General features: G+C 31.7%; 3 protein-coding genes across 3 annotated transcripts; 1 reads left to right on the top strand and 2 right to left on the bottom strand.

Annotated features, from left to right (window-relative positions):
- Window positions 1–305: 305 nt before the first annotated feature.
- Window positions 306–1,404, bottom strand: LOC143152382 (BLOC-1-related complex subunit 8 homolog). Its single transcript, XM_076322422.1, has 2 exons — window positions 1,043–1,404; window positions 306–911 (listed from the first exon to the last, which is right to left on the bottom strand). The coding sequence occupies exons 1-2, from the start codon at window positions 1,095–1,097 to the stop codon at window positions 454–456; spliced, it is 513 nt and encodes a 170-aa protein (XP_076178537.1). The 5' UTR covers window positions 1,098–1,404; the 3' UTR covers window positions 306–453.
- On the top strand, window positions 1,290–2,753 carry Ssrbeta (signal sequence receptor beta). Its single transcript, XM_076322421.1, has 4 exons — window positions 1,290–1,546; window positions 1,915–2,059; window positions 2,130–2,444; window positions 2,521–2,753. Exons 1-4 carry the CDS (start codon window positions 1,305–1,307, stop codon window positions 2,635–2,637), a joined length of 819 nt encoding a protein of 272 aa, XP_076178536.1. The 5' UTR covers window positions 1,290–1,304; the 3' UTR covers window positions 2,638–2,753.
- Window positions 2,754–3,326: 573 nt separating this feature from the next.
- Gp210 (nucleoporin 210) lies at window positions 3,327–11,005 on the bottom strand. The gene is made up of 14 exons (XM_076321723.1): window positions 10,703–11,005; window positions 10,133–10,404; window positions 9,822–10,039; window positions 9,607–9,747; window positions 8,938–9,527; window positions 6,103–8,860; window positions 5,681–6,016; window positions 5,376–5,594; window positions 5,021–5,276; window positions 4,701–4,942; window positions 4,472–4,621; window positions 4,265–4,391; window positions 4,124–4,180; window positions 3,327–4,037 (listed from the first exon to the last, which is right to left on the bottom strand). Exons 1-14 carry the CDS (start codon window positions 10,849–10,851, stop codon window positions 3,850–3,852), a joined length of 5,703 nt encoding a protein of 1,900 aa, XP_076177838.1. The 5' UTR covers window positions 10,852–11,005; the 3' UTR covers window positions 3,327–3,849.
- Window positions 11,006–11,007: the final 2 nt, after the last annotated feature.

The following is an 11,007-nucleotide window of genomic DNA, read 5'->3' as shown; positions in this document are numbered from 1 at the left end:
GTTTCTTATCTAAACCACTCGTCATTTAAAAGAACTTTTACGATGAATCGAATCGCTCGTTTCATACTTTCTACGATTGTATGTTTTTCATTTTAACGGTACTCGAAACAAGTTAAAATATTCGTACGAAATGTCATAAAACTGAACACAAATTTAGTTAGTTCATTCGCATAACACGAATATGATTCAACTAATTCTAAATTCTCAATTATAAATCATTCGCATAACACTTATCATGTTTCGAACATAAAATGAAAGGAAGTACTTTGAATATAAAAAAAACTACAAGATGTTCAAATAGTATACGAAGTTTGTCAATATTCGGAAAATAAAAGTAACAACTTTATTTCTTAACTAGTATTTCGTATAATGTATTTATTTACATAATTCCTCGATCGTGGATAAATTACTTGTAACTATACCGTAGTACTATTCTTATTCCTTTTTTCAATTTCAGTTTGTCTTTTGTATTTCAGCAGAATGTCTGGCATGATTCATCATAGATTCTACTCTATTAGCTGTTTCTCTTACGACGTCAGATATTTCATCCGGCAAGTGATCTAACGTGGGAATGTGTGCTGATAATCTTTTGTACACAGAATCTCTGTTCCCATCTTTTTTATGTCTGCGCTGTTCCTCGTATTTTAATTGTTGTTTAAAGAATATTGCATTCTTGATAAATTCCAAAGTATTCTCAAAACTTTTTCCAGCACCGTGCATTGTTTTAATAGCGCTAACAGCATACTCTACGTCGTAACATCTACCCAAAAGCTGCTGCTGAAGCACCAGTACTTCCACCCGTTTCTCTACCATAGGGGGCAATGCTTTTCTTACGTGTTCTTGGAGCCTATAAAATGCAAGAGACGGCTCGTTTGCAACTATATGCATATTCTCGGATATGCGTTCGGTTGCTAAAAATTAATTGAAAAATTTGTCAATCTTCGAGTCATTGATCGGAGAAACCTTATGTATTAAATTTTCCAGACTTTCTAGAAAGCATCAAATACATTAACATCTCTATATTAAATAACAACATCCTAACCTTTTTTGACTTTTGTTTCCAATTCCTGATCCGACTGATATATTTTTGCAGCCATTGTTTAAAGTGTTATATTAACAATAATAATAATATTATCGAGTTTGTGCAGTATGAATAATACATAAAAATTCGAAATAGTTCAATGTAACTCTCAATGAATAAGAAATACTTCTTGTTATTGTTACGACATACTTGATACACCTCGTGCAAATTGTATTTTTCCGTTAACATTTACAATGCGTGGTATCGTGCACAAATTTCTTAAATGCTTCCATCCGTATCAATGAAATTGTGCAAATACATAACGAAAGATCGATTTGTTTTCACCGCCATTTTATTAAAATACCCGTTACCGGAAGTCAATCGTTTACACGACGGTATTTTCTCTCATCGAAACGTGGCAGCAAAGTATGTGCTGTTGGCACTTCTCTCAAATGTATCCTCCAACTCTTCCTATGGAGTAATCGTCTTATTGCCGCGAGTAACACAGTTCTGTTGTACGAAAAGGTAAAATTCACCAAATTATTCAATGAAACTTTAACCGAAACTCGGACTTTAATTGCAAAACCATATTTGACATAGTATAAAATACTTATCGAGGAAGGTTCAGGTTCTATTTGAACCGTTTCAGTAATGGATAAACATAGCGTTTGACTTTTTTTAAATTACATCGATTAACAGCTTTTTGTGAATAAAGTGTCTATTAATTCAAACGTTTTTTCTTTTAGTTACATTAATTGGTTTTGTAGAAATCCATAAGTTTCATCGATATTGTCGTAGCATAAATTGAAAGTAATATGCAATCGACATTTTTATAAATAATTTAAGTTTTTTGAAGAATATTTTCTTAACGAATAATTATTTTGACGCTTTAGCATGAAGTGGCATATAATATTTGCAGCTTTTGCTGCTTTAATTCTTATTGTACGCGCAGAGGAAGAGGAAGAAGCTGCAAGATTACTAGTATCTAAGCAGCTTCTTAACAAATACCTTGTAGAGAACATGGACATTGTAATTAAAGTAAATATAAAAATGTTTTCTTGGTAATCTATGCTTAACATTTTTGTATTAATATGTAATCTGTTTATAGTATACGGTTCACAATGTAGGCAACGCAGCTGCATTGGAAGTTGAAATCACAGACAATTCTTTCCATCCAGATCACTTTACTCATGTCAGTGGAGAAATAAATGCAAGGATTGATCGTGTTCCTCCTTACACGAATGTCAGTCACACGGTTGTTGTAAAACCGCGCATATTTGGATATTTCAATTTCACATCTGCAGAAGTTTTATATAGGCGTAAGGAAGATGCTTCTAGACTACAATTCGCCGTAAGCAGTGAACCCGGTGAAGCATTCATTGTATCGTTCAGAGATTATGATAAACAATTTTCTTCTCATGTGGTGAGCAATTATAGAAATTATATGAATAAAAATATTACCACGAATAAAATTAAAGCGTTAAATATTTTTAATTTAGGTCGATTGGACTGCATTTGCTGTGATGACATTACCTTCGTTAGCTATTCCTTTTGCATTATGGTATTCGAGTAAAAGCAAATACGAGAAATTACTTAAAACTTCGAAGAAACATTAAACATACAAATTCGTCCTAAATCGTTCAAGAGAAGCGACTTTTTCTATACAATTGTAAAAAACCTGACTGTTCCATTATGTACATCTAATTTTATAATAAACATTATTTATAAAGAATTTTAATTCGTTGTTTCTTTAACAATTTCAAAACATCCTATGGTAGAACTTCAATTTTTGTCGCTTAACAGAAGTAAAATTGTAACTTTTATATTCGAAATATATGCAAGTGATTGTTAAGAGTTTAATGACTAAATGCAAGGTCAACTATGGACCACAAGTAACAAGGATAGATTATTCGACATCATACGATATTAGGGAGAAACATAAATGTATAAATTACAGAAACATACTAAAAATCGCTTCATTTTTTACAGTATATAATACATGTTGTTGTCTATATAATCTTATAATTAAATAATATTACCTATTTCTGCCGCAGTAAGTAAATGAAAATTATACGTTATATGACATCAATGCTTGTTCAAAATATGTGAAAAATTATTAATAACTATCAAAACAAATTATGTTTCTGTCTAAGAATATAAAAATTATAAAATAGTGCGATATGTAGAAATATTACATACATTATTATTGACAAAACAATATCGTTTTAATAATAATAATAATAATAATAATAATAATAATAATTATTATTATTATTATTATTATTATTATTATCACACTCTGCACTTCAAATCATTTCAATCACATCAAGTAATTAATAAGAAAACATAGAAAATTATTGTGGGTATCTTTACATTCTCACATAAGACGATGTGTACCAAATAATTAAATACTTTAATATTGTAATTATGTAAATTATCAGCTATATGACTAGGAACCATATACCTCAAATATATAAAGTAAACATAACTAACGTATCTTTGAAACAGATCTGCATCAAACTCTTGTAAGGTTTCTCCTATCTATTATAAAATTATATAACTTAAAGTTCTATATTACAGAATATACATAATCTTATACGCGCGTAAATTAATATTGATTGATATTATCATTATAAAAACAACATATAAATCCTTAGCTTCTAAGAGTAGTTAATCTCCTAATAGAAATGAGTTTGTGGCAGTAAGGCACCAGTTTCTGACAATCGAATATTTGTTTACAAACAATTCTAGTTAAAACGTCGCAGCACCGTTATAAGTACAATGTATCTCTATATTGTAAATGTCACTTTTTGTTACTATTGTATCTATTAAGTATTCAGTGATCTGATTCGCTTGCTTACCGAGAAAAAACCACGAGGATCGCCATAAACTGGGTCAAATGCCGAGAATGGTCTTATTGGTGTAACTGGACTCCGTGGTGTAGACATACTTGTACTGTTCAGTGTAGTTGAACACGGAGTACTAGTCTTTTTCAATTGTGGTGGACATTTGTCAGCTACAAAAAAAGATTAATGTTATCAAATGACTACCAATAAAAGTAAAAGCACATTACTTGTATTGCTACAGTAATAGCATACATACCGAAAACTGTTCTATTCTTTACATTTAAATCAATATTTGCCATCTTATTTTTCCATACTGTATTAAAAAGTAAATAAAATATTAATAAAATGTTTCTGTGGAAAGTTAAAGACATGTAATTAAAAATAAGAAAATGTTTACCATAGAAGCATGTAATCACAAGAACAGCAAGCGTTCCAAACGTGTAACGATGGAAATACATATAATCCACCCAATGAATACCAGACAATGGTATGAAATTTTCATATTTTGTTACACGTACAAAAAGCTAAAGGAGCATAAATTATTACTATAAACTGAACCAGTAATTTTAATACGTATTTACTTTTCACTCTTTTATTTACTTACAGATATATTTTGTTTAGTGATGTCGTTTGCAACGATAACTTTCTGACCTTGTATGTCATCTTGATTATGTATTAAACGTAATTTGTACTGCATTGTAGATTTTGAAATATACTGCCGGGCACTTACTGTCATTCCATCTGGTACATCGATCTAAAAAGGAACGTTACGAATAAATATAGTTTCAAATCTGATTCCAATTAAAACGTTTATCGACGAGAATTGAACTCACTGTAAGATGATCTAATACAGATTGCAGACCATATATTTCAAGTGTTGCGGTTGGTATGATTTGAGAATGAGTATTGATAAAAACAATTTCTTTAGCATCAACATAGACAGGTGGAAGATATGTTACTTCTAAAGGTACAGCTTCAATGTCCCTGTTTTGTGCATTTATCTGGATACGGCTCTCTAAAGTACTGGAAACTATATTCGGAGAACCCATAGGTATCACATCACAATAATAGAAACCTGTAACAAATAATTGCAAATAATTGATTAATGAATGGTAAACGTCTTTATGTTCTTTGAGATCAAATTATTACTTACCTGTTGTGATATCAAATCGTGGCTTAACAAGAAATAAATCTTTTACTCCGACTGATGCAGTTGATGAAACAAATTGTATATTACAGGTGTAGGGAAATGAATTTAAAGTGAATGTTGTGAACGTTCTACAACCACCTAGACCTCTAGATAATACATTGTTTTCTTTAATTTGCTCATCTTTACTCTTCAATACAAGAGGAACACTAAATGTTTCAGTCCCAGTGATATTTCGACCCCTTAACGGAACAATTGATACCTGTACTCACAAAGCAAAATTGTTCGTAATGGAATGAAATACAAATAAAGAAATGTCTTCTATAAAAGTTGAACTGATGAACTAATAAATAAATAATACCTTTGCAATAGGTTGTATATTGACTTCTATTTCACCTTGCATGTGAGTTGCAAGACTGTGTTTTACAACTGCATATCCTACATTTTTTGCTCGTCCTATTCCTTTAATTGGATCTACTGTCAATACCTCAGGAGCTGAAGATTGCCAGTAACCTGGATCACCGTCAGAAGCCAGTAGCGGCATTGAGAAACATACTATATCGCCCACTGTCAACGTTGTCTACAAAATAATGTAAATTCAACAAATATGTATAATAATATTGCTGTTCATGTCAAATAAAAGTATTCATCAATTGTACAAAATACCTTTGTTGGAAAAACTATGTCGCCGATCATCATATGTACATAATCAAACATTCCATTGGGATACCTTTCATTATAAGCCTTTACAACAAGATCTCCATTTTCAATGAATTTTACAGTGACAGCATTTTCAGCACTTATAATAAATGATGCTAGGTCAGCACGATTCAACATAATTTTAGCATTAACGTCAGCAGCATGGAATTTTGTTCCAACATTATCATAATATTCAAGAGCATAGTCTAATTCCATACCCTTAGGTAACATGTTCAATTCTTCTCCATTACGAATTCGCAAAATCGATTTTAAAGATAGCATCATATAATGAATGGGTTTAACCTATGAACAAAATAGTTGCAATAAAAATATTAACTCAAACTTTCTGAATTAATTTGTGCTTAAAAAATATACAATAAAAACCTTACTTCAACAATAATAGTTATCGACTGCTTCAAGTTATATGTTTCCATATTTGTAATAGAAATAACTATTTTTCCAAAATTTTCACCAGCTTTTATGATGCCATTTTTATCAATAGTCACAGTTTTAGACGTTGGAGTTAAAGCATGTGTATCCTCCGAATCATTTCCATGCATGGTCGACAATACTTTGTAAGTAGTGGAACCATGTTTGTCACGATTTGTTTGCAATTTCAAAATAGAATTTGGAGACATTAATATTACTGGTACATTGGAAGATAATCCAGGATAGGTCAAATGCAATTCTTCAAAAATTTCAACTTTTACAAAAGTAGTGTATGTTACATCACTCTTAAAGCCAGCTAACATGTTACACGGCATTGTAACATTTAAATAAATGGTTGCCAATCCAGAACCAATAGCTTTGGCTCTCAAAGAAACTTCATTTTGATATCTGATATTAATACCGGTACCTTCATACATGTTATGTAAAGTAATTAAATTAGAATCACTGGATGACCACATAAAAATTAATGGCAATTGCATAGATATGATAAGTGGAGTCAAATATTCTGGGATACCAAACGCCCAAAGCGGAAATGTTGCACCCACTTTTACTCTACTTGTTGGAACGACAATTTTAATGCCTTCAAGATGCAACACATATATGTCAGTATAGTCTTCAGAATAAATAACTTTGTTGCCTCTGGCATTGAGACCAATGGCTCTAATAAGTATTTTTGTTTGTCCAACTGATTTTCCTTCAAATATACCATTGTGATCAACATTTAGAATATCATTACTTTTCGTAGAGAATTCAATTTCTGCATTTGATGGTCCTCCTGTTGTTTGCAGTTGATAAACTGTACCTACTAATATCGTTAAATTCCTTGGAAAAACTCTTAAAGGAAGGAAAACTTGAATAGTTGCTGATTCACTCTGTATTTCTCTATCACCTCCTTTACTTACAAATGTTAACTGGGATTCTCCTTCTGCCAGGCCATATATCATATACAACAATTGATTATAAGGAGGATTGCCATGTTCGCTAGAGGGCAATTGTTTAACTTCAATGCATTCATTATCAACTTCTGCTTTAAATTCTAATACATTCAAAGATGGCAATTTTATGATATGACCATTTGTGTCGTAAAGCTTTAATGCAGCCACTATACATTTTCCTTTTTCAATTTTATTTACTGTTTCTATTTCTATAACGGCAAGCTGTTGTATCTCAATCACAGCTTCAGCTGATTTTGAAGATAAACAAAGATCTACTAAGGCTAAGTTAAGTACTCCAGATGTTTTTGGTGTAATGCTAATTGTTTTTGTCAACTCCATGTATCGAACATCTGCAACGTCATCCGTATTTAGTACAAATTCATAGTAACCAGAACCTTGGCTAACTTGTAAGTAATATTTTGCAGTAGGATCGTTTAATACCATTAATTTGCTAGGACTAATACTGGTATCGTTAACTAAAACTATTTGTATGGAAGCCTCTATAAGTGGAGTTTCATAGATTCTTCTTTCAGTTTCAATGGCAAAAGGTGGCCATTCGGGTATAATTTTTAATTTACTCAGAATGTATTTCTGATAACCCGTAACGGTAGCTGTTAACGTAAGAACACCGGAATGTTTTTTAAAGATAACATTTTGATAGTAATTCTTTGGTAAAATTACGTTCATGTCTGTAAGCGTTTCTTCTATACAACCTGGAGACATTTCTACAAAACCTATAGACGAGGGTTTTAAATTCCATTCGATGTGTAAACTCGTAATGTTGTCGAAAGTTCTACCTTCTTCATCTTTTACTATAGTGATAAGTTTTAAGTTTTTATCGCTATGTGCCATTACCCTTTCCGTATTAAAATTAATAGGACAGTTCTTGCTGTCCTTATATTCAGGTTGTAGATAAATATGTCTGGGTTTACCACAAATAATTCGTACTGTTTCGGTTGCGTACATACTTTTGCAATTTGGCAGTAAAGGAACGTTTGAAATTGTATACGTTACAACTACCTCTCCGAGGGCTTTACACATTACTTCAAAAACTGATAATTTGTATAATTCATTAGGTGAATCTCCATGTTCTATCACCTCAGCAATTTTTTTTTCAGATACTTGAACTTTTCGTAAGTAACTCTGAGGTTTGCTGGACCATGGATGAGGTCCACCTTTAAAAACTATTTTTCTTGAAGATCCTACTGCTAATAAACTTTCTTTATCACCTGGATGTACCGCTACTAAAGGTTCGTAAGCTGACACAGTGATATTGTCAGTTAAATATTGTCCATTAGTGTTGTATACTACTGTTACTTCAGATGTTCCAATATCCATACTAGTGATTGCCATAACAGCACACGCGATTCCTACAGGTTCTACGACCTTGCTACCATTTTGTATAAAATTACCATCTGGAATGTATGTTTCAAAACTGATATCTCTGCAGTCGTTGAAAGGTATCTCTTTAGATTCTGTTCCATTAATTAATTTTCCATACAATGCAATATGGAGATAAATTGGTTCTCCCACAGCTACTTCCATACTGTATTCAACCACTTTTAACTTTGAAGGTGGTAACACATATACTCTTGTTGTATCTTTATTATATTGATTTCTTGTCATCGCGACACTTATTTCTGTCGTACCTGCTGCTACAATTTTTATTCCTCCATTTTGAGAAACTGTTACTATGGATGGATGTTTACTTGACCATACATATGATCCGTCTCCTCCACTTGCTTTCAAGACTATGTCATATCTATAATGAAATAGGATTTTATAATATTATAATTGTTAGCATTACAACACAACAATATACTACAAATAATTATTAACCGTGATTTAGCCTTAAAGTCCCACGGAATAGCCAGTACAGTAGGCTGAATAGTGACTGGAGTGTGAATCAAAAGCTCAGCTCTTGTGTTAGGCCGCGATGTGACAGGAATCTTTTTGCCGTGCTTATCAATTATGCCATAAAGAGTAGCTTCGATAGTCATTGTTCCACATGTTACAGGCACACCAACAACATAAGTACCATTTTGTGTTACTAATTTTTGTTCAAAATAATGCTCGTCTAACTTTATCGATACTTCTACACCTTCTCCAATATAGAATTTATGACCTTTACTGTCGTATAATTCAACTACAATTTCATGAGTTCGACCAAGTATTAAACCCAAATTTCTATTAGGTAAAACAGCAAGAGTAATATAAGCAACATCGTTCACATTAACCATAGCAGATGGCAGAATAACAGGGTATTCGTCGCGGACATTTTTATCGTGTAAGAATACTTTAGTGCGTCCTAAAATTCGAGTATACGCACAGTCATGGTCATTATCAATTTCTAGTATGTCTGGATTTTCAGCTTCTAAATAGTACTGGCTGGATGGTAAATTTATTTCTTCTAAACGACCTTGACGAGCCTATGCAAAATTTGAATACATTTATTCAATAAATAAGATATTATTAATTAGATACGTTATATGTGTATTACATACTCACTTGCATTATTTTATATTTAAAACTATCGTATGCCATTACTGTTATGTCCGATGGAATGATAATTAAATTGGCTATTACAATCAATTCTACTTCTATCTGTGGTACATGCTTATACTCCGGATAAGGTAATCTTACAGAAACCTAAATGAAAAAAATTTTTATTATTATCCCATGTAGAAGATAAAATAACATATCTATATACAATATGATTATACCTTTGCTGTACCAGTTTTTATTCCTTCTAATAGTACAATATGGCCCGTCTTACTGACTGCGTCTAAAGCAGCAACAGTTGAAGGAGTTTCGTATTGTGATTCTTGATAAGTCATAAATCTTAGAACATCACTTGGTATTTTACCATCTGATGTACGTTTATCAGCATTATCTATACTCCAAAAAAATTCAACTCCCGCAAGAGTTGTAAATTCATTTCCTATTAAAATACAATAGAATACAAAATTTTATTAAGTTCAAAGGTTTCGAACCTAAAACAATATAATACATAAATTTGAATGATATTTTATACCTTGTTCATCATATGCTCGTACTTCAAATGCTTCTGGTGCTTCTTCTATATATAATTCCCTTGTGGTTGTGACAAGATTTAAGGAAAAAATTGCATCAACAATAACATCGCATCTTAAAAATTGTCCGTTATTGACATCTTCTGCTAATACTATCGCTGTATTTCTAGTAGATTCCCTTGTTATCGTTTGAATCAAAATAGCAGAGGAACAAGTCCTTTCGACATTTTCATTTATAGGAATTAACTGAATTATATCTAAACGTGATGTTGACCTACAATTAATATCAATATTCCACTGTATTGTTTAAGTAACAGAATTATTTATTTCAGCGGTATACGATTTAGCACATACAAACTTCATATTATGTATTAAACCTCATTTTCTCTTAACAATTTAGAAAATAAATATTGCACATATAAAATTAATAGTGTCATATAAAATGTTATAACTGATTCAAGAATAACTGAACGTTAAGGTTTTAGTAATAAGAATATTCTTAAGCAAACAGAATTTTCACATAAGGGATTAATAAAATAAAATTAACGTAACGAGAGAAACACAATGATTACCATTGATAACAAGCACCGTCGGTAACTTCGAGTGTAAAATTGACAGCAAAGTCATTAAATACTGGCAACAAAACTCTAGGCACGTTTAATCTATGCACAGTAGCATCTGACACCACACAAAATAGAAGCAAAAATACCCTGAGTATCATTATTTTAATAGATATTGCCGATCCAACAGTAAACTCCTCACGTGTATTTGTGATAATTTGCTAACTTGGCGGTCTCTAAATAGCTTTCAATCGCAATGTACTTTTCGATATGATTATCGATACTTCTAGTCGATACTTAAATTGCGCCTATCCGAT

Source organism: Ptiloglossa arizonensis, chromosome 10, assembly GCF_051014685.1.
Source record: "Ptiloglossa arizonensis isolate GNS036 chromosome 10, iyPtiAriz1_principal, whole genome shotgun sequence".
NCBI classification, from domain to species: Eukaryota; Metazoa; Arthropoda; class Insecta; order Hymenoptera; family Colletidae; genus Ptiloglossa; species Ptiloglossa arizonensis.
Note: the sequence above shows the minus strand (reverse complement) of the source record. Positions and strands in the feature narration are given on the sequence as shown.

What these genes read in the sequence shown, in the direction of transcription:
- LOC143152382 (XM_076322422.1), bottom strand. Translation starts at nt 1,097, where the DNA reads ATGGCTGCAAAAATATATCAGTCGGATCAGGAATTGGAAACAAAAGTC. An exon ending in GGAAACAAAAGTCAAAAAAG is followed by an intron (nt 912 to 1,042) that starts GTTAGGATGTTG and finishes ATTAATTTTTAG; the next exon opens with CAACCGAACGCATATCCGAG.
- Ssrbeta (XM_076322421.1), top strand. Translation starts at nt 1,305, where the DNA reads ATGCTTCCATCCGTATCAATGAAATTGTGCAAATACATAACGAAAGAT. An exon ending in CAGTTCTGTTGTACGAAAAG is followed by an intron (nt 1,547 to 1,914) that starts GTAAAATTCACC and finishes TTGACGCTTTAG; the next exon opens with CATGAAGTGGCATATAATAT. An exon ending in ACATGGACATTGTAATTAAA is followed by an intron (nt 2,060 to 2,129) that starts GTAAATATAAAA and finishes ATCTGTTTATAG; the next exon opens with TATACGGTTCACAATGTAGG.
- Gp210 (XM_076321723.1), bottom strand. Translation starts at nt 10,851, where the DNA reads ATGATACTCAGGGTATTTTTGCTTCTATTTTGTGTGGTGTCAGATGCT. An exon ending in TCACTAAACAAAATATATCT is followed by an intron (nt 4,392 to 4,471) that starts GTAAGTAAATAA and finishes ATGCTCCTTTAG; the next exon opens with CTTTTTGTACGTGTAACAAA. An exon ending in AAAGAATAGAACAGTTTTCG is followed by an intron (nt 4,038 to 4,123) that starts GTATGTATGCTA and finishes CTTTTTTTGTAG; the next exon opens with CTGACAAATGTCCACCACAA.